This window comes from Pagrus major, chromosome 23 (genome assembly GCF_040436345.1).
Source record: "Pagrus major chromosome 23, Pma_NU_1.0".
Lineage (NCBI taxonomy): Eukaryota > Metazoa > Chordata > Actinopteri > Spariformes > Sparidae > Pagrus > Pagrus major.
Window position 1 is genome coordinate 9554611 of NC_133237.1, and position 27971 is coordinate 9582581.

Consider the following 27971-nt stretch of genomic DNA (forward strand, 5'->3'; position numbering starts at 1 on the left):
TAGTTAACGTCTTTTCAAATTTTATGGGATCTAGATGGGAGTGAAGTCCCCATCTATTTCACTGTTTTGTTCTGAAGCTCCTGAAATGTTTTGTGGACCATGAAACTTCACCAGACTTTCAACTGGTATGGGGGTGAGCAGAAAATGAGTGAATTTTCATTTGTGGGTGAACTTGTCCTTTAAGATAAAATCTGTAATTAGTTACGTTGTCTCAATCTGCAGTTTGCCAGCTCCCAAACTCATCCTATTGTACTGACTACAGTGGCAGCACACTTGTTTGGTACCTTGGTTACCTTATTTTGCATTTTTCATCAAAGACCGGGGTGACGTGTGAAAACACTTCACAAAAAGCTCAAATGCATTACAGCAGGACGGCGGCAGAGTGTATCTGTACTATCTTTGTACTGAAGAGGATTGTGTTTGTGCTTTGCACTCAGGATTAGTAACAGTGTCTGAGCTGTAATGAAAATCAATCAGGATTCAGGCCTGCAGTTACAACACATGATGACACTATCATAATACACAAGAGGTACTCTGCTGCAGGAGCCGTTGTACTGTCTGTAGAGCCAACAGCAAGCGTTCGATTCAATATGTTACCTGCGTCTTTCTAAGTACTTGGACGCCTCCCATCATCACTGGAGACATGCCCGGCTTTCTAATACTCTTTCTGTCTTTCAACTTTTTATTTGTATCGTTTTTCAGCTGGTCGCAGCGGTGCCAACGCTGAGTCAAATCCTTCAGTTTCTGTTTTCATAACCGAGTGATTCATGCACTCTAGGTGTGTCATCATTACAAGAATTGCACCAAATGTTGAGACACTCATGGGTCTCAATTTTAAAAACAAAATGTGAATGGAAACATTGCAACAGATTTAATGTTTAACCAAGTAAATTAAAAACAGTTTCAGAGGTTAAAACTTTGGTGTCATGGTCGCTGTCAGGGTCAAAACGTGCCATCAGTCTTAATGTGAAATCCTACTGCGTACATGCAAAAGCACTCACACATACGCACACTCACATTTGGCAGCAGTCAAACAGTCGATATGTGCGTTCTAATTATACCAATGCTGTATCAAAGTTATAAATATCAGCGTGACGCAACACTGACGCTGGATGAGATTCTCAGTGAATGAGAGCTTGTGTGTATAAAATGTATTTTCTCCCTTGTGATCATCTGTTTAGTTATCTTATGTAAAATATAATCATTTAAAATATGTAATCAAGCTTTGGCATTAATGTGATTTTAACATTCATACCAATAAAGCCTATTTGAAATAAATAAATAAATAAAAGTAAGGTGATGAAAGGACAAGTGAGCAAGAGAAGAGTGAGAGAGGAAAAGAGATTCTGATGTCTTACCCTTGAGCTGGACTGAAAACAATATAATAGTCCCTGCAGGCTGCTCTGAAATAACACAGAGTCAATGGAAAATGACAGGGGAACTGAGATTTCTCATCTCTACATGACAGCCATGATGGTCAAACTACAACTCACCTTATCCGTCCGCTCCTCCCTCTCTCCAGTCATCACTTTTTCAATCCATCACCTTCATCCTCATTTTACGCTCCCCCCCCCTCCCCTGCTTCCCTTTCCCCTCCTCTGTTATCTTCCTCATAAACTCCACAGCCTCTCCGCCCCCTCTGGCTTCTAACCGCACATTATTCATTAATATGTCAAGGATGGAAACCTGTGATTTTGTTCAGTAATAGCTGCGAATGTGGACACACCCTGTGTCTGTGACCATAATGTGTCCATGTGTCTGTCTAGATGCCAAAATGAAATACTTTAACCCGCTGTACAGGCTACAGCTAAATCAACTGATTAGAGAGACCACCCTTTAACAGATCACCAACGTGCCCTCAGGCTGCTCTGAGGGTTGCAAACAGAGACATTAATGCCATTTGTACAGCAGATCCCAGCTTGCTAAAATCCAAAAGGCCAACATTGAAGGACAGAAGGGGTGAACATAATCCGGGAGCACGTCTGGGACATACTGACACAGACTGCAGTGTGCTCAGCAATTTGAAAATAAAGTTGAATGTTTTTCAGTCTGGAGGAGGCTATTTCGAATATATTTACAGCAGTTAAGCGCATCAAAGAGTCTCAATTATATCATAAAATATTTAAAGTGCAAAACAAAAAAGGTAATATTAATTTATAAGTACCTCATGTCTAGACCTCATGTGTATAATATGTGTATTTTTCACTCAGAGATGCTTTCTCATTTCAATCTATGCAGCCGTATGCACCAGCTCCACATAGGCTCGCGTCTCTGCTGCGTCTCACGGGTGAAAGCACGACCCGAAGCATTTATCACGCTTCAAGTCTATTTTTCTGACAACATGCATTAAATGCAAGGTCGATGCCTGATAAAAAGGCACTGAATAAATATATTTATCTACAATTTGCAACCTAGGTGGAGCAGAGCGTGCTTCTGTTTGTAATTCTCCCTCCACTTTAGCCCAGAAGCTGAGAAGCTAGACACAGGAACTGCAACTGAGGAGCTGCAGTGTTTATTTATGGGCAAATTGTAAACACTTGACTATACTGCTAACCCTGCCCGCTGCCCTGATCACCAACACCGTCAGCATTGGCTGAGTCAAGCTCAAATGATGTGGCAGGTCAAAGATATTTTAAGCAATTGCATACTTATTATCATGTCAAATTGAGTATGTAGTGCGTTTCAGCTGCATAGTATGTGAATTTATGTATGCAAGAAATTTACACTGCATTAACAAGTAATTTCTGAGTATGTGCTGTGAGATTACTGTAAGATGAGATACTGCACATTGTCAGCTGCTCCTGAATGCATTGCGTCTCATCAGACTGTCTGATGGCAGACTGCGAGGCAGACAGTTCAAGTTTTATTCACAATTTTTCATCACAACCTTCACTTCTGAGAATATTTTAAGCAACATATCAACTGTAGATTTCAAATATAGGCATATAGACACATGTGCATGTTGGGATAACGAGCTGAAAGCCGGCTAACTGCCTTGCTGGGTGGGCTTACAGAACCCTCTTACCCCTGGTCATATAGACTGCAGCCTGGTCACATAGACTGCAGCCTGGTCACACAGACTGCAGCCTGGTCATATAGACTGCAGCCTGGTCACAGAGACTGCAGCCGGGTCACATAGACTGCAGCCTGATCACATAGACTGCAGCCTGGTCACACAGACTGCAGCCTGGTCATATAGACTGCAGCCTGGTCACATAGACTGCAGCCGGGTCACATAGACTGCAGCCTGATCACATAGACTACAGCCTGGTCACAGAGACTTCAGCCTGGTCACATAGACTGCAGCCTGATCAGATAGACTACAGCCTGGTCACAGAGACAGCAGCCTGGTCACATAGACTTCAGACTGGTCACATAGACTGCAGCCTGATCACATAGACTGCAGCCTGGTCACATAGACTACAGCCTGGTCACAGAGACTTCAGCCTGGTCACATAGACTTCAGACTGGTCACATAGACTTCAGCCTGGTCACAGAGACAGCAGCCTGGTCACACAGACTGCAGCCTGATCACATAGACTGCAGCCTGGTCACGTAGACTACAGCCTGGTCACATAGACCACAACCTGGTCACAGAGACTTCAGCCTGGTCACATAGACTTCAGACTGGTTACATAGACTTCAGCCTGGTCACAGAGACAGCAGCCTGGTCACATAGACTGCAGCCTGGTCACAGAGACTTCAGACTGGTCACACAGACTGCAGCTTGGTCACACAGACTGCAGCCTGGTCACATAGAATGCAGCCTGGTAAGCACAAGAGGAAGAACAAAGTTAGCAACTAGCTAATTCTAATGTTGCTCCATGTTTGCTGGATGTCTAAAAAGGTGACTGTTTAGACGTTCACCATATGAACTATATAAGGTAATAATGTGTCAGTGATGATAATATGGCAATTTTACTCCTTGTTATAGTTTACAGCTTGTTGTGTTGCCCCCAAGTGGCCAAAAATCAATAAATTCACTTTAAGTAATATGACAACCATAATTTTCTTATTGTCTGCAGTGCAAACTGTTGTGATAACCAAGAACTTATTCACAATATGCCAATACATTTCCATTTACTGCAAGTAAAATACAAAGCAACAATGTGTGTAATGTAACCATTAAACCATTATACAACCAAGGACAGTCTCTACTGTGATTAGGGGGAGGCTGGCAGTCGTGACCACGCTGAAGAATATCCACTCAGGTACAATGGCTACAAAAGAGCCTTTAATGTTGAGACTGTTCAGTGGCTGATGTGAAACAAGCACTCCGGAGTTCAGCTATTGCTCCAGGAAACAAAGTCACTCTGTGTACGCTGCTCATTCCTGCTTTGTCCTCAGTGAAGGAACAAAAACATCCGTTACTGCGAGTCCTCATAACCAGTACGCCCATTTCTGTCTCCAAGTGTTCAGCTGCAATGTTAAACCATACAGAGTCCTTAGACTCCCTACGAAAGTGGAGCATGAAGGCACAGAAACGTGGTTACATAACAAGAGAGGAGAGTGAGAGAGTTTGGGGGAAAACAGAAACAGAAGCTTCAGAGGGAGAACAAGGAGAACAAAGATAAAGACAAAAATACGTAGATGGGTTCTGTTTCTGGTTGATTTAGTCGTTGAATAAATGTTGATAAAGATATTTTCTCTAATTTAACTGCAGGCTGTGGTTGTCAGACTGCAACCACTCTGGCTGCACCTTTATCTAAATTGAAGATAGAAGGTGAAAGTGCTCTATTACCAGGATGTGGCTAAATTTGTGTTGTTTTTAAAGTATATTTTCCTTCTGGCAAGTTGTGAGCTGACAACATTATTAATTCAGTTAATGCATGCAAATGGAAACTGATGAGGAAATGCACATTTGATGACACTTGCTAAGAAATCTTCTGGTCTAAATTACAAAATAGATCAACTGCTTTTTAAAGAGTGTTTTCTTACCACCAAGACCAGGATAATAAAGAATCTTCACAGACTTCAACACAGGACGTTAAAACGAAATCATTGTTATTGTTTTTCTGCGTGAGATTGCAAACAAGATTGCAAACGTCTGCCCTGACAGATTTCATGCAGACTATCAAACAGTGGATGACAATGCAGAGGGGGCAATTTACCTGAGGATCCAAGACAACAGTCCTGACCATGTTGATATCTAAAAAGTAAATGTAGTAACAACATTTTCCTCAGATATTGATCTGAAATAGGCACCATATATGGACAGATTACTTGAGGCGGACTGTATTACCGGCCAATGGAAAGTCAGGTGAAGTTTCAGAGTCCACAAAAAACATTTCAGGAGCTTCACAGTAGATAGGGACTTGTTTTAAAATGTAAGAAAATCTACTGAATAAAAAACATAAAATGGCTCCATACATCTTGTCCAACATAATCCAAGTCTCTGGAAGCCCAGAGATACCATATTAATTTAAAAATATATTATTTAAACACTCAACACACAGTCGAGCTTATGCACCCACGACCGATGGGTTAGCGCCAATGCTTTTAGCTCGGCAGCTACAGGGATTATTTCAGCTTTAAAATGGGTGTAAATAATGTCTTTTCAAATTGATCGGGGGGTTTGAGGGCTTCCGAAGACTTGATTTATTCTGGACAAGCTGTATAGAGCCATTTTTGGTTGTCCCTATCTACTTTGATGGTTAGGAGAATGCTGCAACGCTCCTGAAATGTTTCGTGGACTACGAAACTTAACCTGACGTTCCATCAGCATGGGAGTGGGTAGACAATGACTGAAATTTCATTTTGGGGTGAACTTGAGCCAATTTACAGGTCGTTCCAATTCTTAATTGCAAACGTCTGCCCTGACAGATTTCATGCAGACTATCAAACAGTGGATGACAATGCAGAGGGGGCAATTACCTGAGCCTGCACTCGAGCAGCATATTCTCCGCAGTGTTTTGCAGCCGGCCGGATCATTGTTTTCTTTATGGAATCTCACTATAATTTTCTTTCTGTGCAGATGCAAACACATTGCAAGATGAAAATGATGAAAGATGCACTCATCCCAGCATTTTGTACTCATAACAAACACAACGCTGTCGGTTCACAGTGTGTATTCTTCACAGAGCTGCAGCTGAAACAGGAAAACAGTGCGCTGGAACCTGCATTTTATGAGGGAGAGAATTTATAGGTGTCTCGATAAAATGTGGCACGTTGTTTTGTTTCACTGTACCTAATTTCTGCACCCACAAAGTTGTATCATTGTATACATATAACTTCTTCATACTTCTTTTCCTCTCACGTCCTCCTCTTTAACCTTCTTTTCTCCTTCTACTTCACTTCTCTTGTACCTCCTCTACACATCCCCTTGTTCCTTCAATTATCAATCTTTTCTTCTCTCCTCCATTCAGTGTGTTTATGAGTGTGAACCGCTGTGGAACGTACAGGGACATTGACATTCCAGCCACATGCTTCCTTTCCTCCCTACTTTTGTACAAATGAGTGCGATAAATCTTTGGAGAGCAGGGGATCGCTCTATATGCTGTATACGTATCTTGGCAGAAAGGCAGTTGACAGCAAACCAGATGTTCGCTGTTCTCAGTTGGAAAACGAATGGTAAACACCTTATACAGCCACAACGTGTGGCATGTGGACGTTTAAATATTGAGCAACCCTGTAGCAATTTTGACTTATTTGGCAACTGACTATGGAGAGAGGCAGGACAATTGGAGAGATAGAAGGGAATGACATGTAACTGAGGTTTAAAGGTGCACTATGTAGTTATGGGGAAGAAATTTTAATCAGAAGAGAAAGAAAGATCTTCATTGACTGATTTTTTTAATGCCTAAACAAAGTAAATAAACAAACTGACCTTAAAGGACAACACAGTTTCAAACTGTTTAATTTGTTTATATGTGGCGGACCCTGCCACCTTTCTAGCTTAAAACAGTCTTCTGGGACCTTATTTTCCTCTGAGAATACCTTGTTTATTCAGTTACAGAGTTTGTATTATTAATATTGTAAATATTATTTTTTTTTAGCTTGAATTACTTCTACAAAATTACATAGTGACCCTTTAAAGTCTTTTTTTTTCCTTACTAAGTGTAGCAAAATTGCTGCATGTAAAGACAAACACTTGTTGCCGGGTTATCTCTGCCAGCAATCAATAACAAGTTTTTGGAGGAGAGCCACACAGGTTCTCCAACAACAGTTGTTTCAGCTGTTGGTAATGCCTCACATTGACAAGATATGCGTTTTGTTTATGGGCCACAACTTTTCTTAAAAAAACAATCCCTCGCTACCTCCATGTAAAATCCAGAGTTGATAATTGATGAATGTATGTACATTTTGAATGTAATATCATCGAAAAGCATCAGGGGAAATGTCAGCAGTGACTAACTGAAGTAGAAGTAGAAAAGACTAAAAAAAGATTCAGCTACAGCAGAAATGATTAAATTATCTCCAAATGAAACATAGGGGAAAAAAGAATGCATGTTAAATGGACACTGTGTAGTTTTGGAGAAGAAATTCACCCTCAGAATTTTAATATTTACAATATTAATGAGGTAATAATACAAATTCAGAAATATTTATCTTTTCCATAACTGAATAAACAAGCTATTCTCAGAGGAAAATAAGGTCCCCAGAACACTGTTTGAAGCTAGAAAGGTGGCAGGGGTCCGCCACATATAAACAAAGTGAAAAGTTGATTATTCAGTCATGTTAGTTTGTTTAGGCATAAAGAAAATCAGTCAATGAAGATATTTCTCTTTTGATATCTTCCCCAAAACTACATAGTGCTCCTTTAAAGCCATTATCAGATGGCCGGTCTCTTGCTGAACATTATCACCAAGTTTTCTGACATCCTTCTGTGCAAACTGAAATGGCTTTTATAGCTACAGTGCTATGAGCTGTCAGCTCCCTCCCTGTCTTTTGCTCGCTCACTTGTCTCTTTTGCTAACCCTCTTCTTTCTTCCATCTCCGGCAGTGGAAGATGCTTTAAGAAAAAAAAAAAAAATTTCAAAAGGCACCTCCGCCCTGTTGACAGCCCTCCAACACTTCTGAGAGCTCTCTAGGAAGCAGAGCAGAGCAGCCAGCAGCCTGCATCACACTACAAATGAAGAAAGTGTTGTTACGGCATGATGACATTTGTAGCTTACCATCACATTAACTGTGCATTAGTATTGTGGTATTCAGTGCAAGATTACATGTGTATCACAGGTACCAAGATACATAAATCTCATCTCATCTCGTGTCATAAACTGTTTGTCAGCTAGATCTATTTTGAAAGTTTACCCAGACGTTGCATATTACATATTATTGCTAACTTGACCACAGAGCCGCTCAAATGCAAAACTGACGCTACAGGGTGAGGTAGAGTGTCAGACTTAGAAAGCAATGGACAGCTGACCGAGCTGCCTCATCTGATGAGTTGGGAGTGAGAATGTGCTGGGAGTGAAATACTAACACATGCACCTGCACACCGGTGATGTGATGTGTTGTGCTGCCTTTAGTTTCATGCTAGCAAAGAAACAAATAGTTCTACTGTTCATCAGGCCTCAAGGAAACACACAATGTGTTTCGGTGATGAAACGTAAGCATTGTTTATTTACAAAGAACTCCACAGGGTACGTTTAATAAGGACCACATGCATTCATGATTTCCCATTTTGTCATTTTTATTAGGCTATATTAATATACATACTATTACATTATTAAAGATTAGGACCTGGACACAGATTTTGTATGTTTCTCCTGTGTACAACAGCACCAGCAAACCTTATAAACTTACAGGAGAATAATAGTGCAGTCAGTCAGCGCGGTCTGATCTTGTTTGTATGCAGAGTCTGCTGCCTGTGTGTGTGTTTCCCATACCATCATGGATTATGTGTACAGGCATTAATCTACACATACACACAGGCATACCACTCAACATACAACTAACCACTTTCCACTGTTCCTTTCAAGTCTGTCATTCTGTTTGCCTCCATCCATCTCCACCTCTCTCTTTCCTCTAAGTGATGTCTACCCCAGCAGCTCAGCTCATGCTAATATCTGCAGCCATTAAGTGGATTTATGGACCTGCTTTTCTTCCTTTCTGCCTCCCAATCAATGCTCTTTCTCCCTACATGTGCGTCTGCGTTTTCGTGAGAGGTTTGTTTATGCCAGGGAGGTTTCGCACGTAGTCATTTGAATATTGAGAAAAATAAACCCAAAGTTAATAATTGAATTTGGATTGGATTTTAAAGACTTGAGAAAACGTTGTAGACTATAATGTGGACTGCAGGAAAGGAACAGATGAGATAACGAGGGAGGCAGGGGAAAGAAGAAAATGAGTGATTCTTTAATTAACAATTTCTTTTAAAGGCATCTGTGTGGCCGACTTTAAATCACACAAAGCAGCTCCACTGCACGTGCACGGAAAGCAAACACTTCTTTTTAGTTCACTAATGTTTGTATTTTCATGAAGCATCCACAACATTTCCCACAGCACAGTTATTTGCTTTAAAGCTCACATACATACTGCTGCTCATACTTGGAATATTTTCACTATGTATATGTATATGACTATAAACAGTAAGCTTCGCAGATCAGCCCACAGCAGAGGATGACCTCCATGCCTCTGAGGCCTTGGGACACCATGCATGTGTTAACATAAAAACACCACACACATAGCTTCCCATTGCGCATATTAACAGGGCAACACTTGCTGTTAATGGTCTTCTTTATGGTCTGTATATTAACAGACTTGCCACAATATATTCATTCACTGTGCCTAAGATTTAAAGTGGCGATCTCGAAGACTTCAGGAAGCGGCAATTGCAGGTGTATTTTGGTCAGTTGGCTGCTTTGCCACGCCTCCAGAACAACATCACATGAGAGTTTCATCGTCAGCTGTTATCTGTCCTTGCTTTGTTGGTTCGGCCATGAACGTTAACAGTAATGTTAACCGTTTACGCTAGCAGAGACCAGGACAAACAAAACTGTTGACCAACCACTTTCGAGTGAACGCGTCACTAACTGAGCGCCGCTTGTGATATTTCCCGGGAGAGTCGCCACCGACACCCAGTGTACATCTTTGGTATTACAGCAAATGCAAGGGCTTTCATCAGTGGGCCATAGACTCAATCATCATTGTGTTACCTCATCTGGCGATAGATAGTGACTTAACAGATATTTATTTACATGAAAATTACTTTAAAGCAGTATTCTGGTGGTTAAGTATTGCACTTCCATTGCATAAGGAGACTTGCAAGAGAGATTGTGGCAACTTTAAACTTTTAACAAAAAAGCACACTACATTTCCCATAATGCAACTGGATTATTTATTTATTTCTACACTAAATGTATTTATTTATACACTATATTTATTTATTTTTACACAAAAACTTTTATTTTTACACAATTTCTTATTTATTTTTCTACTAAATGTATTTATTTTCACACTTTACTTTCCCTAAAGGAAGCACCGTGTCACTTGATGTGACCAAACCTGACCCATCATTTCAATATTTTGTCCAAACCTGGCCCAATCTGGCACATCGGGTCCCAACGGGTCCTGATGGACTTGGGTTGGGTAACCATGCTCTAATGTCTGCATACAGTTTATACAGCTTTTAGATTTTCCACTGTATTCAGGCAGCAACTTGTTTTGGTATGATTATTAAAATGTTTGTCATGGCGATACATATCCTCACACAAACATGAAGAATTAGCCACATTTCACTATGAAGCTATAAATGTGTTAAATGTTGTTTCTAGTGACCTACTGTCACCTGTGCACACACGATCCAAGAACACACATCTTATCAAAGATTAGTTGACCCGCTGGCAAAAAGCACACGTGGTACACTGTATTGTTTAAAGATGTTTGCACAGAGACAGGCCTGTGTGTAACTACAAGCTTAGGCATCAACACAAAGCAATAAGCCAGTGAAAGACAGAGAGGACGAGAAAGAGACAGAGGAGTGTTGCGGGGGGGGGCTTTCTGAGAAGACGAAGCTACAAGTGTGTGCGCTTCTACGTGTGTGTCTGCGTGCGTGTAAGTGAATCAGAGGGCAGTTTGTCATGTTGCTGCTCCACAGCCCTGATCCAAGCTGACAGGTGAAGCTAAGCGCAGCTAAACAGCACACGTAACAGAGAGAGAGGGAGAGAGAGAGGCAGTCAGGAGGCAGTGGAGATAAGGGGCGACCAATGGACAAAAAAATGAAAAAAATGAAGAGAATGGAGGAGTGTGGGAGATGAAGAAAGAGGGATGGACATAAAAGGAGTGTGAGAAATAGAGGGACGGGGGGGATAGTTGTCAGAGTTACGGAGCCATTAAAAAGAGAAACAGGCAGACGAGAGAGGAAAACAGGCAGAGGTAGTGAGAGAGAGGGCAGTGAGAGAGAGGGTGAATTTGAGCAAAAGAGAAAGCTTGGGAAAGGAAGGAATTGAGATTAACTGGTGAAAGAGATTGGTTAATTGGCATTTTATCAAAAGAGTGAACTGAGCGAGTTAATATTTCATACCATCACTCCATTAATCTATCCCTCCCTCCCCTCCCTCTTTACATGTCTCCTTCCCTCTTCACTTCCCCCTGGAATGGCTGTTTGTCAGTATGTGGACATGGGAATTTTATTGAATTTTTGACATGATGTTTTTGTTCTCAATAGTTTATTATGCGACACATCTTTTAAGAGCATTAAAATTAAAGTGTAACTGTCTGCTGAATTGTCTGCATATATTAAAGGGGCTCTGTGGAGCTTCTTTGTTGTGCTAGAAGCCGGTCATTAGTTTCTGTTACCAGACTCCATTTCTAAACTTACATTAGCCACTTTTGCTCTCTTTTAGCAGAGCGGAGAGAGGCACTGATCCGAGGCACCTGAGAACGTGCCTAACATCACATCCTTCGGACTGTTTTGCGGGAAATTCCTCCCGAGCCTTTGACAAGGAAATCCACAGTTCGGCTGTTCATCTGTTACCTTTCCGTCCAACTCATTTGCGTGAAAATGCAACCACGCCTAGGTGATGTACACAACTCCTCAGTCTAAGTGGGTGTTCGTGTCATATATTGCTAGCATAGATTGATTTAAGTCATGCAAACCATTTTAAGATACAATCACATCAGGCAGGAACAATCAACGAACAAGCTAACCAACAAACAGACAAACAAACAAACTTTTACCAAGTTTCAGCAGCTCACCAATAATGCATCTTGGTCTTTCGCTTATGAACCAAATTAGTCCAAAACACAGTATCGCATGCATAAATGCTGACAAAATAGCATCAAACTGTGGCCAGAGACTCATTTAACCAGATATGTCCTTCTATGCTCACACCCTGGAGCCTGCAACAGCCAACGAGTGATTGCACACACAGGACACCCACTCTCTATTTGTTTTAATGAGTTTAAGCTTCTTTCAATATCAAGCAGGGGTATTTTGACAGGCGCCTGGATATATTTTCTTAGAAAAGCAAAATGTTCAGTGAATATTTTCTAGCTATCGGGGGCAGTTGTCGGTCATCTGCAGGCTTATTTTTGCATTAAAGAATTCATGCGAGAAAAATAATAAATGTTTTAGTGTGTTTAAACTCATATAGATTAATTCCAGAAACTTTTACAGAGCTTCTGACTGTTTGAGTCTGAAAAAATCAGACTGTAACCTTTCAAAAGAGCCCACAACCATCCCCGTACTCCAAATGGTTTAACCACAGCTTTGAATTTAATTCAAATGGGATAGCTGTTTTATTTATATCATTTAATTTTCTACCATCCTCAGGATAACGCGACGCTGTTAGTCTCAAGCTGTGGACATAGGAAGAAAAAGTGTAGAAATGAAAATGAGCCCACAAAATGTTCCGCAAACATCTCTTCAAAGTACATTTTAGTTTCCTTTGTGCCCTTTGGACTAAAATGTTTGAAACAGTTTTGTGAGGTAAAATGAAAATTTTGTTAAATTATTGAAAATAATATCTGCCTGAGTCAGGGGTGGTGGGAAATATACAAAAGAAACCTGCAGTATAAAGAGAGAGAAAAAAGGTTTTAGAGGTTGAGTGCATGCAGAGATCAAAAGTGAAATGACACCAGTGAGATGGACCACTTGAAGACTTCTGAGGAATAATTGATGTATAAAAGATGATGCTGACGACAAAGACAGAGGTTGAGAGCACGAACAGACTGGCAGTAGAGAGAAAAATGAAGAGAGAGAGATTGTGTGGATGGAATTAGAAGTCAAGTTGGACAGGTTGATAGATTAGAGTCATTGATGTGACCCACCCTGTAGCTACACACTCACTCATGTGAGGCCAAGATCAGACTTATTGTACACGTGTGTGTGTGTGTGTGTGTGTCTGTGTGTGTGTGTGTGTGTGTGTGTGTGTGTGTGTGTGTGTGTGTGTGTGTGTTTGATTTCATGACAAATGAGGAACAAGAATTGGCTGTGAGACTTGCTTCTCCATTAGTATATTATACCGCATTGTCAGGGTGTCCTTGCACTCAGTGTACGTGTGTGTGTGTGTGTGCGCGCGCGCCTGTAAACCCTGTGACAAACTCCATATTGCGCACGGCTTTGATGTGTGTGTACAAGGCTGAACTTTGAGTTGGATGCAGTGTGAAGGGACTATCTGTGCATGAGTGAACGTGTGTTATGAGCTAAACACAGGTTGACTCCTGGCTCCCGCTTCTGTTGCGCCGCATTGCGAGGCTTTTTATACTGTTGCTTTCTGTTGCATTACATTGCATTGCATCAAATTTATTGTACTGCGTCAAACAGATTAGCAGCGAGCTGTTTTGTTTAAACTGTGCAAGCAACACAGCCACAGTGATCAGACAAGGAGATTAAAGGCAACAAGAGAGAAAAAGTAACACTCTGAGGTGCTAGGGCCACTAATATGCAGCAGGGTGGCACCAGAAACTGCGAAAAGACTGTTGTTGAATGTTGTCTGGGTAAATGGTCCCTGGTCCAAAGTTAGAGTAAAGCAACTGTTAAGCAGCTAAAATAATATTTTTTATAATTCACCATTATGTGTGATTTAAAAGTTGCTCAAAGTGATGACCCCAGACACACAAAATCATAAACTAGCTTGTGAACATAGTGGGTCATTTTGCTGATAAAAAGCCAGATAGTTCCCTCGGGAGTTGGTGGAGACCAAAACAGAGCTTAAAGCAACAATATTAAGAAGCTAACTTTATGTGCAACACCACTGTCATAAATACAAATCACAGGTCTGTAACACTTTGTCAGATGTAATGTAGGTGCTAACTACAAACAAAACTCATTACGTCATAACAATGTTATGTGGTGTTCACCCTATCACAAGACAATGTAACATCAACATGACCTTAAAGCTGTTATTTAAAGGTAAAAAAAAGTTACATAATGTTGCTTTAAAGGAAGAGGTACATTATAAATTGCACTTATATCAACAGGTGGTCCTAAAAACATGACTCCTAATGAATTCAAATGTTGCTACTGTTACAGCCCAATGTGAAATGCAACACAGAGTAGCGCATTCGCAAGAGCGTCTGCCACCTTGGGCTGTCAGGTGCGGCAACACTACTTGAACAAACACACAAAGAACTCCAGTAAAAGCTGGAAAATTGTAAAATTAGTTTATGAGTATGATTACATTTGCTGAAGTTCATGCCTGATGGTGCGAGATGGAACACTGAAAATTATGCTATGACAGGAACAACACACCGCAGTCCAAATTCCTCATCAAATCAAAATCAAATCAAATCGTTAGCAAATTGAATCAGTATCATTAACTAACGTTCTCCAACAGCAACATTTCCTGTTTTAATGCAGTTCTGCATGTGGTTTGTCCTTGAGTTGTTGCTGTAGACCTACATAACTATACAAGATGATGGAAGCGTTGCATGGACTACTCTGATCGGATGGTGGCAGCTGTCTGTCTGCTAGCAAGTTTTCAATATCAATATCAAGATCAAAAGTAGTAATATGTCAGTATTTTCTTTACATAGTTTTCTGCTCAATATTGATTAGGAACAATATACTTAAAGAGAGTGGTTCTGTTCAACAACAACACAAACAACAAAAAGCCCATAAATGGTTATTGAATCATAAATCTGACCTGATGTGACACTATAACGATGCAAAAACCTGAAACGAGGATCTGTAGATGTGTTCTTGTGCATCAGCCGTCCCTGAGTGTCTAATCAAGCTGTTTGCGTGTCACTTGATAGTTCACATTGCTGGCTGACCAGCTGTATCCCCTTAGCCACAAATAGCACCCATCTGGGGCGACGCAGAGCTGCCACATCCCACTGCTCACGTAAACGGCACCCAAAATGAGCAGAGTTAAGATTTGCCGCTCATCCATGCATCCTGTTTTTGTTTTTCTTCAGTTGTGTGCATCTGTGTGTGTGTGTGTGTGTCTCACCTTCCTGAACTGAGCAAAGCACTCCCAGGGCGAATGACCATCATACTGGCCATGCCAGCGCCATGTGTCCGTGCCTGCGGTTGTAATCCAAGGTCACTTAACTCCACAGTTCACACACCGCGAACAGCCTGTCGCTGTGCACAGAAGATAGAGTGCCGTGGTATTGCTAATTCATCAATGCTGCCCTGACCATGACATATTTACAGTATATGACATTTACAGGTTGTGTGTTGGGGAGCATCTATAAAAGGCACAAAGCAGTGAATTGATCTCGATGTCCACGACTAATGGATGGATGGTTGGGCTGTTGACCCCACTGGCTGAAGCAAACGGCAAAAACTACAAAAGTCTCAACTAAGGAAAATAAAAGAAGCTGCAGCACATACTTGCAAGTCTAAACATCGAGTAAAGTTGATGATTAGAGTTGTTAATAAGTTGCAAAACATCTACTGTATATGTTCTATTTGATGTAGATCTATAGTGACTTCTTCTACAGGCTTTCCCAATGAGTCGCCGTTTAGACACTGATAGATATCTGATAAAACAGATCAATATTATCCTGTCTATCTCAATGTAATGATGGATGATGGGAAGATCAAAGCGTGCTGAGTACCTATATGTTATCAATAATGTCAAAGGCCACACAGAATAATAAATATGCTGCTGACAATGTGTGTGCATGTGTGTCCGTGTGTGTATTCATGCGTGGGTTATGTGTGCGTCACACTGATGAACAAATCCCTTGAGGAGAATTAATCTCCGTGTGTGTGTGCGTGTGTTTTGTTGTTTCTAAAATAAAGACAGCCCAAAAATAATGAGTGCAGGCGGTGACTCAGAGGTTGACATATGGTATTTTCTGTGACATCATCGTTAGCAGCGCCACAGCCTCAGCACTGAGATCCTGCCAGTGACTGGTTCACGCGGTTCCCAGCATGCTGCCTTTGAATTTGTTCGTTTTATGACTATTTTACTGCTCTACCCGGGCGGGCACGCTGATGCATTAAATCAATGGAGCAAGAACTTGTGAATAAAACCCACCAAGAATCTTCATCGTCATCTCTGTCACATTTTCAGAGGTGTTGAAATGGAGATTAGAGCTGCACTAATGAGTGACAGCATAAAGTGAGGATAATTTAGGCTTCTGTTTATCAGACATGATGGACTTTGAAGTAAAACCAGCCTTTTTATAGAAAGTTTTGAGTCCCTGAGGACATAATATTGATTCATTTTCGTCAAAGAAAATTAAAGACATTTTATCCATTGTCTTGGTTTTTCTGGTGCCAGAAGTGACCATATTGGGACGAAAGGGTGAAGCTGGGGAAAATATCCTGACTTAGAAACTGATGATGCGCTGTGGTCGCAACTGTGGTAGCGATATACTAAAGCATACCCTGATTTATCAAAATGAACACCACGCTGTGTTGAAGTGAAACTAACGATTCAGACCATAAACTCATCTGAACACTGTTTACAGACGTAATAGTTCAAGTGAGAAGCGGGCTCATTTTCTCATACGCTTACATGCAATTTGACTTGGTTTTAAAGCCAGTGAAGACGCCCCTGCTGGCCATTAGAAAGAATGCAGGTTCAAGGCACCTGGGTTCACTTTGCAGACATGGTTACTCCACCCAGAGGAAGATTTAGCTGGTGCTAATACTGCACTCATTTCTGAAAACAACACAATGGATAGCATTAATTAGTAACGTTAACATCCACCCTAACCCCAACACAATGTTACCTTCACATTAGCTTACCTTTTTAAAAATGTTGTCATAGTTTGCTTCAGTTGTTTGGTTGCAGCTTGTCAAAGTTTAAGTGCAATTATAAGTACATTTTGGAGTAAATCTGTTATTTTTCCTTCTGATAAACATAATATTTTCTAAATTACTGGCAGAGACAAAATGTTAATGCAATGGGTCAAGCTCATAGATCTACCTCTGAAGAGGAGATTGCTCTGGGCAGCAGAGGACGCTACATGTGTGGGTCTACAGATGCATGAAGGTCATTGGACTTTGAAGACTTTTAATGAAAAACAGTAAAAATACATTTGTTCATTAGTCCATTTTTATTGTTATTAAGTTAAGTTTTTATTTGCCTTTTTTTAAATCATGGTTTTCATTGACAGGTCCACTGGGATTGCAGGCTTTTATGTGCCATGCCTTTGACTGAAATTAACACTTCGCAGCAGACAAAATGGATATTGGAATAACCTGTCAAAACAATCAACAATGGCAGAAGGACAGAAGAAGAAGAAGTTTATTTTTGAAACAATACTGAAATAATTATTTATCCTTAATGTTCAATGACCTTATTTTTTTAGGAGGTGACTGGTACCATTTTAATACAGTGTTTAATTAAACTCTTCCTATATGGTTACAAACATGCTAACACACACATGCAAGTGGATGAGAAACTATGTATGAACACAAACAGGCCCTGGCATTGCAGGCACTCAGCCATGCCAAGGGACATTATTTGGCAGCTGTCAGCTCTAATAGGAGTACAGCAGGGTGGGAGACAGATCCAGGCTCTGTACCAAGCCTGCAAGGGTGCACTATCTGGCAGCTACTGCATATCTGCGTGTCCGCTGCGTGCATGTGCACACGCACCGACGAGTACGCCAATGTTGTTGTGTCAGAGGGGCTGGTGTATCAGACCCCCTCTGAGATAATGCATGCTACCACTTGTGCCACTACAGTGTCCGTTTAGCCTACTATCTATCTGGCCTCGTGTGTGTGTTTGTCTAAGTGTGTGTGTTGCCTCCCTCTGATGAAGTGCAGTGAATTACTGATGAAGAGAGACTTCAAGTGTTGGCTCTGTCATTTCATAACACGGCGAGACAAAGAGAAGGAGGGAGTGATGAAGAGACAGATAAACACACACCATGCTACATATCCTCCTGCCTTCTCCTCTCACTGACAAAGGCTTCATTTTAAAATTCTGGTTCAAAAAAGAGAGGCAACAATAAATATTAACTTCAACTTAATTTACATAACAATCAGACTCTTTAAAAAGCAGCAGAGCGGCTCGTCGCTGTATGAAAACCTGACTAAATTGTAAACATGAAAACAAATCACTCAAGCACAGCCTGTAATTTTGAATAAGTCGCTGGAAAATCAGATCATTTGGTCAAAAGGCCGTAATGAAGAAGGCTGTTTGTTTTTGCTTTTGTGATTTGGGGTCTCACATTTCTAATTAATAGTGAAACACAGAGAGAAAAAAAGCCCCCGCATGGTCATAAACTGACATGCACTCATTTTAAATTTCCCTTTGCCTGCCCCGGAGGATTTTTTGTGAAATCATCGGTAACCACACACACACAATTCCCACCCACTGTAACCTCTCTAAATTACCACCCATGAGAATTAAAGGGTGAGTCACTCCTGTGTGGCATCAATTAACTCCCTCTAGGCACACTCTGTAGGTAGGACACTGGCTGTGTGTGCGTGTGTGTCTAAGCAAGCAGCTTCGTGCGTGTGCGAGCATGATCCGTGTTTTTCTGTTTGTGTAGGTTGGTCGGGTGGCGCAACTGTAGGTGGCAAGCGGCTTCACACACAATTATACAGCAGCACTGTTTGAAAACAGCAGGCTTGTATCTCCACGCTGGGTCCCATGCGAGGTTACAGGGCCCTGGAATCATCCGTGGGGGGCCGTGTAATATAAACTAACCTGCTGTGACAGTGAAGAGTGATTCAGCCACAAAATGCTGTGTTATAGACCCAGGGGAGTAAATGTGTTTGTGCGCAGCAGTGTGTGTTTGTTTGTTGTTGTGCGGAACAATACTGAATGTCTTATTACACGACCGTGGGGTGTTTTTCTCACTTTATTTTTAGCACGAAACACTCTCTGACAATTGAAAACAATAGTGCACATTTTGTTACACAATCAGGACCAGGCCACTGCAAGGTTGTGATACACTAATGAACACAAATTGTACAGTATGAGCGCAGTGATTTGGTTTCACGGTGTTTGAGGCAATTTGACCTCGAAGTAAAAATGTGCCTTCTCCTCTCCTCCAGAGTTGCGTGACATAAAGTGTTTTTGCCGAACAACACACACAAAAAGACGTGTGTTTCCTCAATACTTGCAAATTAAATTCCATCACACAACCCACTCGCTCAATTGACATTACAGTTGCAGATTTTTTACGCAGCTGAGTGAGCAAACAAGCGAGCAAGTGAGAGAATGACTTAATCATGCCGGACTCTTAATCTCCCTTTTGAGTTTTCTGTCATGTCGTAACAACAAAACAATAAGTGCTTACATGAGCTCATAAAGTGGGCCTTTAGCTGAGCTGCTCCACTGGAGTGTTTGCTGTGGCAGAACAGTGTTCAAGGGCACATTTGCAGCAACATTAGAGGGAATGGATTACATTTCCCTGCGCTTTGAGATAATTTGAAATGTTTCAGATTATTTATTCCTTGAAAACAGGATGTTTTCTTGCTTGCATTTGCTCTCATAAGTGCAAGTTTCTAATGAAGCAGTTTAAAGGGGCTCTGTGGAACTTCAGTGTCATTCGTTGATGTTAGCGGACTCTAAACTAACGTTAGCTACTGTTGCTCTCTCTAGTGTAGTGGAGAGAGGCACTGAGACAAGGCACTCGAGAATGTGCAGAAAGTCGCAATTGGTTAGTCGTCTACTGACAAGAAAAGTATATCTAACATTGTATGTATTTAACATGGTCAAAATATTTGCATTCTGATGTTAGCATTTAGCTCAAAGCATTGCTGTGCCTATGCGCAGCCTTACAGAGCTGGTAGCACGACTATTAAATGCCATTTTTTTCATATATGTCTTACACGAAGACCTACAAGATACCGCTGTGTTTGGCTTCTACACCATTAATCGTATGGAGAAAACTCACATGCATTCATTCATACACACACAGACACAGACAAACACTACTGTCTGATTTCCTCTGGTGCTTTTGATACCCGAGTATTTAAGATACATTGTACGAGGGCCTAGAACAATGTATCGTAAATACTCTTAAATGTCAGAGGAGCAGTTTCCCTCTTGCCATTCCCATCATACAGTAAAGAAAATTTATTTAATGAGGTCGTTTTAGCAGCTTTATCTTTCTCTTCCTCTGTAGTCTGTTTAGAATTAGAGGGCTGAGCTTAATAAAGACAGTATTGAGTTGTCACAGTCTGATCAAGTGCCACATGTTTCAGCCCTAAGAAGGTTCATACTGCGTGAATATCAGCGCAGTTTTCAGAAGCTAATCGTTTCTCCTATAAACGTCTGAATGATCCCTAATTGCGCCCGACTGAACAGATTCATCCATGGTAGCTGTCTGGCTCCACTGGAAGCAATTACCACACATATTCATCCTCATCCTCAGTCAGCGGGCTCAGTTTGAACAGCTTCATGGCTGCTGTTTTGTTTTTTATGTTTAAATGTTTTCTAAAAATCAAATTTTGGGGGATACCAGGAGTAGCTTGTAGTGTTTTGTGTTTTCTTCCACTGCAATATTGAAGCCAGTCTCAGTCGAGACAAAGCTGAGCATGTGGCGCTTAAAGCCTGCCAGACTGCCTGGTGAGGCTTCTTTGGAGTTTTCCAGAAGTTCCACCAAACCTCACGGGATTAAAACCCTCTGTGGCGGATATTTACTGGCTTCTGCTGAATCATTTGTGTTTATGAGCTTTGTAAAGTCTCTGTGCATCAGCTTTTTATTCATTATTCAACTCATATCCTGTCTTGCATTACAGGGAAAATCCATTTTTTAGTCATTTAATTGGAAATGAGGCTCATCCGGCATTGTGTGGATGCAGACCGCATGAAATTGATCAACAATAAATATACAGTTTAAAGAACAACACTTCATAAAATGTAACAACAAGCATATGTTTATATATACTGAGAGAGAGAGAGAGTCAGGGACAAAAAATGAGATAAAAAACGGTGCTGAGGTGTAACAACATGGACAGAAAGAACGAGAAACGGACATTGCTTTAAAAGTCACAATGGAATTTGACATAAATGACTCATACTAAGATCAAAGTAGTGACTTTGCAGTGTCAAACTACATGGTGAAGTATCCCAGCATGCACTGTGCAAGAGGCGAGGTACACCCTGGACAGTAGCTGCTCAGAAGCCAGCTGTTGTTCTACTTAATCTAGGTCATTAAGACACAATGACTTTGAAACAATACCAGATAATAAAGTGTGGCTGGTAGAAAAAGTAACCTTTTTATAAAATAGTACGCTTAAACCACTGGCATAGCCATTGTGCTGTACATCATCACGATCCCTTCTACACCAACCGTAAAGTTAGAAAACTCATTAATGATAGATAGATCCTACATTTCCCATAATGCAACCAATAGTGTGATTTTTAGTAAACAAATTGGTAAAACTTGGTGCATTTATAGATAATTTAATTTTAGTTATAGTTATTTTACTTTCAACAAACATTTTTTTAATCACTTCAAGTATTATAAACATCAGTCGCAACTTTACAATAAACAATTGCTTAATAAATGGTAAATAAATGGAATATTATTGTTACCTAACTAAAGTTTAGCTAAAGTTTATTTAACGATAAAATAAGCATTTTTTTAATGATGGTTATTGGAAAGTGTTATTTGCGAAATTCCCCTTTAACTGTAGCATAATGCCAGTTTTTCCACTTGCTACCGTGGTGTTTGAACATATCTGTATGGAAGCCACCAGTCAAAGAAAAAGAATTGCTGAAAACTTAACCTTGAATTTTAAAAGTAATCCCTCCATGGTAAATCATAATCATGACAAAAAGTCAAAATTATGAGATAAAAGTCACAATTATTAGATAAAAAGTATAATATGTGTGATGAGGATGAAGCTCAGGAACATCACCTTCTCTTAAACAGCCTAGTTTCAAATCCAGTGAGTGTTTGCAGCTTCATGAAACAACACATTTCAAAGAGAACATTTGTATAACCTGTCATCTCATAACACGCCTGACGCTTTCGCAGGGGACGGCATCTGAAAACATATTTCTTCATCATGAAGAAGGCACACCGCAATCAGGTTTTTTTGTTACGTCGTATTTTAAACTTTGGCGCATAACAGTAAACATAGTGAGATGAAGGAGAAGTACCAAACAAGGAGAGTGGTATGTGCTGTGTGCATTGTTGTGTGTGGGCCTACAGCATGCTGCATCATATCCTGCTTCATATCTGCGTCAGAAGTGTGTTTGCTGTTTGAAGTTGCTTGATGTCAACACTTAGAGCTCCCACCCTTATCATGAAAGAGCCAGATGTCCCTCGGCGTATAGACTGGGTGGATGCTATTCTGATCCTGGATCTACACAGCGTTTGAATCAATACTTAAGTGGTGCAGATCTGCTTTTTATTTTCCACATTTTAGGCATTTAGCTGGGCCTTTATCTTACGCAGCATAGTAGATTGCTTGATTGCAAAATTTTACAAACATTTATGGTTTGTGTGTGTGTTTTTTATGTGTGTGCTTATAGCGGGCGCTGATGTCTTCATATCATTTGTAAGAGTGCTAATATTGTAAGTTGAAGTAGTTTATGTGACAGTTTCCTCAGGGAGGGGAAGAGAAACTTGGCGGAGGATGGGCTGAGAATACTGAAGGGAGAAAGAAAGAAAGACAGAAGAGGAAGAACGTATAAATTGGGCCAAAGGGTGAGAGGCTGAGATGGTTGAGAGAGACCAGACAAGAGAGTGCAATCGAGGCAGAACCAGAGGACTGAGAGGGAACAGAAAGACTGAGGGGCGAGGATGCGATACAAGCGGCGATAAAAGGCTCGTGGCCATGAAACAGGACAAAGAAGTGGGGGGAGATAACAGGAGGGTGGACGGAGTCAAACGCAGAAAGTTGAGAAGATAAGACAGACGGGATTAGAAGAGGAGAGAAAGAAAGAGACCATGTTTGCAGGGAGATAGAGGGTGTCGAGAACAACAAGTACTCAACAATAGCGCTCCTAAACATTCTGGAGGGGAACGAGGGGAAGAGACAGAGCGAGTGGGAGGGGAGGCGAGAGAGTGACGGGGAGAGACAGCTTCAGCTCGCTTTATTACCACTGAGAATGAGAGGGAGGGGAGAAGAGTGGAAGACAAATGAAGTAATGGAATGGAAGCGGACAGATATTGATGAGATGAGAGGGAGGAATGGATCGGCGAGCAAGCAGAAAATGTAAAGAGCGACTGGAATGCATGTGTTGGTGGAGCATATGTGTTCCTGTGGCAGACACTGTCCATACCGTCCAGTTCGAGGACACATTTATGGGTGTTTATTGTCCTTGCGTGCCCGTCAATGCACCAATTTCCCCTTGGAAATCATTAAAGTGTCATTTTGCTTCTCAGCATGGGCCTAATTTCAAACAAGCGTTGTCCCGATGTTAACCTTATCCATGAGAGGTTTTGCTGAGCTGGATGTTTTCCACATTCACACCAGGGAGCCTCCCAGCACAACCACAGATGACTGCTGGTTGTTGTGCAGCTCCACCGGAGCAGCTGAAGATTGCTTAATAGCACTGCAGCAGTAAAAATAGTGTCAAGGGAGAGGAAAGAAATACCAATTTCATTTCTGATTTTTCCTACCTGATATTTTTGATGTATCTGTGCTGAGCCACATGCAGTCTGCTTTAGAAAGACCAACACTGCTCTTTCCTCTAAACAGCATCAATGAGTATTTCATTGAGTAGAAACGTGATTGTACTGTATAGCGCATAAAGGAAAGTATGTTCCTGCCTAGTCAGTTAATTTGTTTGCTTTTGTCTGAGCTGGATATTTCAGAAAGTCATGAATTGAATTTACGCCTATAAAGACAAAAACTGATCACATCTTTGGCCCGTTTGCGAGCGTCTACCTGAACCCCCCAAAAACGCTTTGACCTCTATTTCCCTTAAAGCAACCAAACTCATCACAAGAATAAATGTTGGCAATGTGTGTTTCTGCAAACTATGGGTATGTTGAAACATTTACGTTGTAACTTTCTTTTATGTTCAAGTTTGAATTTCATCTTGTGAGAATGCTTTCCTTATGGTCTGGTTAGATTTAGGCACAAAACCCACTTGGTTAAGGTTTGGAAAAGATAATGTTTTGGCTTAAAATACCTCCTTTGGTTGCCACAAACACAGCTGGAGACGTCCCAAGATCTCATTAAAAAGACCTGGTGAAGAAATCCTGACTTCCTGTCAGAAAGATCCTGTTTTTGTTCCCACAAACATAGATAGAGGTCTCCTTAAAAATATCCATTGGTGTCATGCATGCAAATGTTGAAATGGCATGGTCTGCCACAATAACCCCTGGTTTCACATTTACAAATATTGCCACATTTTGTAGAAATGTCAGTATGATATGTTGCCTATGAGACATACAAATGTAAACAAATCAGAAGTTAACTCCCAACATTTTATCCTGACAACAGGGCTTAAGCAGCTTAATAGAACATTTTATTTGAAGTGTCTGCTTGGTAGGTGCACTTAGATTTTAAACTCTCCAGTTCATACTGTAACACAAGCATTTTATTACGAGAGCCAAAGAAAACCTGATACAATTGTTTTCCTCATGGTGAGCAAACAGATTTCACATATAAAATTGTTGGAGTGCCCCTTTAAGTAATTAGATGTTGTACTATGATATATTGCCATTGCTATGATGGAGTCACACACTCGGCATGGTACACTCGGCCAAGTACCAAAGCAATCATAGTGATGTCAATATGTTATCGTATGTCATGACCTCGACCAGACCAGTTCCCATTTAGTGTTCATGTTATTTTGTCCCTTCAGTTTGGAACAATTTACACAAACATCCAAAAACCAAACAAAATAAACAAACATTATATCCTTACAATAGTACTAATGAAGGTCCACTGTGTTGAATTGCATTATATAGTACAGGTGTTCATGTTTTTATTCTTACTGCTCCCATGACCACAGGCTATCATTTCACAGCGGGCTAATAAAAAGTCAATTGCTCGACTGCTTTTTAGAAGGTTTCAACAGTGAGATCAACAGTGAGGAAATATTTATGGGTCTCTTGATAGAAGCTCTCGGGTCTCAGCTGATTTGTTTACTGTGCTGCTGTAATGTTCTTGTCAATGGGAACATGTTGATGGTGAGAATCTGCTTGTTTCTAGCCCTTGTTAATGTGAGGAAATACTGGAAAGTTTGTAAAACCAGTTAAAGTCTTTGAGTTCAACAGTGGAAATGAAGTTATAACTTTTCATATGAGTAGAAAAATGTCCAGCAGGTGCTGATAGTTTAGGTTCTGATTTTTTTTTTTCATTTATTTTATTGAAAACAGTGTTTCAATGGTGGCGAGAGCAAATTTGGGAGCCGACACTCTAAAAGGGCAAGTAATATCCTGTAGCTTCCACCAGTGTTGTTTCCTGTAGCAATCAAACTGCAATCACACATATGGCAGTGATGCAGCGTCGTATGAGACACGATTTGACACAGTAGTTTATTTGACTGGAACAACAGCTCAGGTAAAAAACATAATTTTCCTCTGCCATCTTGCACAGAAAGAATCAATCCATTTTAAATGAAAGAAAGGAAAAAGTCCAGTGTTGCTTTTATGATCTGAGAATACAGGTTAGACCTCATCATTTCGTCCTCCAACAGATGAACCAGTTATCAAACATAAGATAAAATATAAAATAGATCCTAGATGTTAGATCCTTTCAACAAACTGTTTAAAACATCTCACATTAGAAAAACAAACTTTTTTTGTTTGAGTTTTGCAACCCAGCCAGCAGAATTAGTGTTAACTAAGTATATTTCTTCAAAACTGTGCAACTTTCCGTTTGTTGAGGTTGTAGCCTACCATTAGGTAACTGTTTTCAACAAATGTCTTTAAGCTGGCTGTGTAGACTCGCCTGCTGTAGGCTATTTGAGCAGAATGAAACCGACAAACCCTCTGTCTTGTACCAAACACAGCCCATGTCCTTGTTTACAGCTGCCGGTTCTGTGTGCTTAAATCTGCATGTTGCTGGGCCTTTTCCTGCCTGTGTTCCAGTTTTGAGGAGGCATCAGAACTCGTTCAAAGGCATCAAACAATAAAAGATGGCAAGAGGGGAAGTTGCTTTATATTTTATAAATGATTGATGCTCCCAGCTGGCAAACATCCAGAGACTCGTCCTTTTCATCCTCATTTCCACTGCGTTGAAGTTAATTCTGAGCGTTTTCTGTTTTGATAGACGTGAGCAATCTGTTTCAAACTTTTTCCGCAGGTATAGCTGTTAAGATGAAGGCTGTTTTTTTTTTAGAATGGATTTCAGTATTATGTCCACATGATCTTGGGCATTTTTTCTATCTTTTATCAACTTTCTCAATCCGTCCAAAGTCTTCCCACAGCACTTCACTTCACTCCCTTCAGCCCTCTTTGTTTACTTTGTGTTGACACTTGGGATTGGCAGAGACAAGTTTGTAAGACATTTTGTTTGGTTTTGTCTGCTTTTCAGTGTTTATGCAGGATCCTTTTATAAAGTTTGAAAAATCATTGTTTTCTTCCTCCCTCCAGGACTCTCACAGAGCTTCTGAAGCAGCCTGGGGAGGCAGGAGTAGTGGATGGAACTGGGGTTCATCATCCTATAGGGACCAACGGCATCTCGGCCAGAGCACTCCGCTCCAACAATGGTCAGTCCTTCATGAGTGAGTCAGTGTATCTGTACGAGTTTGCATGCATGCACACTGAGTTGATGTAAAATAAGAATTTTTGCAGTTGCATCTGTAACTTGTGCAGTCCAAGATGTCCTCTTATTTATACACTGTATACTCATTGTGTGCAGTTCAGATCAGTCTTCATCAACACCGCCATTTAGCCTACCTGTTCTACATAAATTAACAAACTATAAATCAATTGTTTAGGCTATCCAATACTTTTAGCTAACTATTTCAACTGTATAATTTTAGCTAGTGACCATGTATCACTAACTGTTAGTTATCTAGATTTAACAGTTTATCGATTTATTTTAGCAATTTCAACTGAAGCTATAAAGTTTATTTTATCTATTAGCCATTTAGCCATTACTTTTAGCTAATTAAGCCTCCATTTCAACAGTTAATCTATAGATTTTAGCTAACTATTTAAACTGTTAGCTACCTATCAACCTTTAATCTTTATCCCATAATTTTAGCTTATAAATAATAATGTATTTATAACCTTTAGCTATCTAATTTAACAATTATTTATCCATCACATTAAGCTGGAACTGTTTATCAGTTACTTTTGGCGAGCCTAACTGGGCTATGCCAACCATTTATCCAGCAAAATAAGCTAAACTTTTAGCTACATTTTCTGCTTGCTCACTAACTAGCTTTCACATACTCTTGATGTTAAGGTGTCGGTAATACAATTATTACTATTATTTTCAAATTGTAATTTCTATGTTATCAAATTTGTTGAGCTAGGCTTCTCCACAATCTTTCCACAAGCTCATTGTCAACTGTAGTATTGTCCAATAGGGTACACCCACTTCAGATTCCCTGTCTGTCCACAGTTTAAGACTGTGTTTCAACATTTGTAGCAGTGAAACCACTGGATATTGTGGCAGGCCACGGCATTTCAACATTTGTATGCGTGACACCGCTAGATGTTTTTGACAGGAAGTCAGGATGTCTCTAGTCGTGTTTATGGAAACATATTTTTGATGGGAGGTTTGGACATCTTAAGCCATG

General features: G+C 40.5%; 1 protein-coding gene across 1 annotated transcript in view; it reads left to right on the plus strand.

Annotated features, from left to right (window-relative positions):
• Nucleotides 1–27971, plus strand: part of LOC141019931 (protein shisa-9) — a 102855-nt gene that overhangs the window by 21807 nt on the left and 53077 nt on the right. Inside the window, exon 3 of the mRNA XM_073494968.1 lies at nt 26815–26930. Within this exon, the coding sequence (XP_073351069.1) occupies nt 26815–26930 (116 nt within the window). The remainder of the gene's footprint in view (nt 1–26814; nt 26931–27971) is intronic.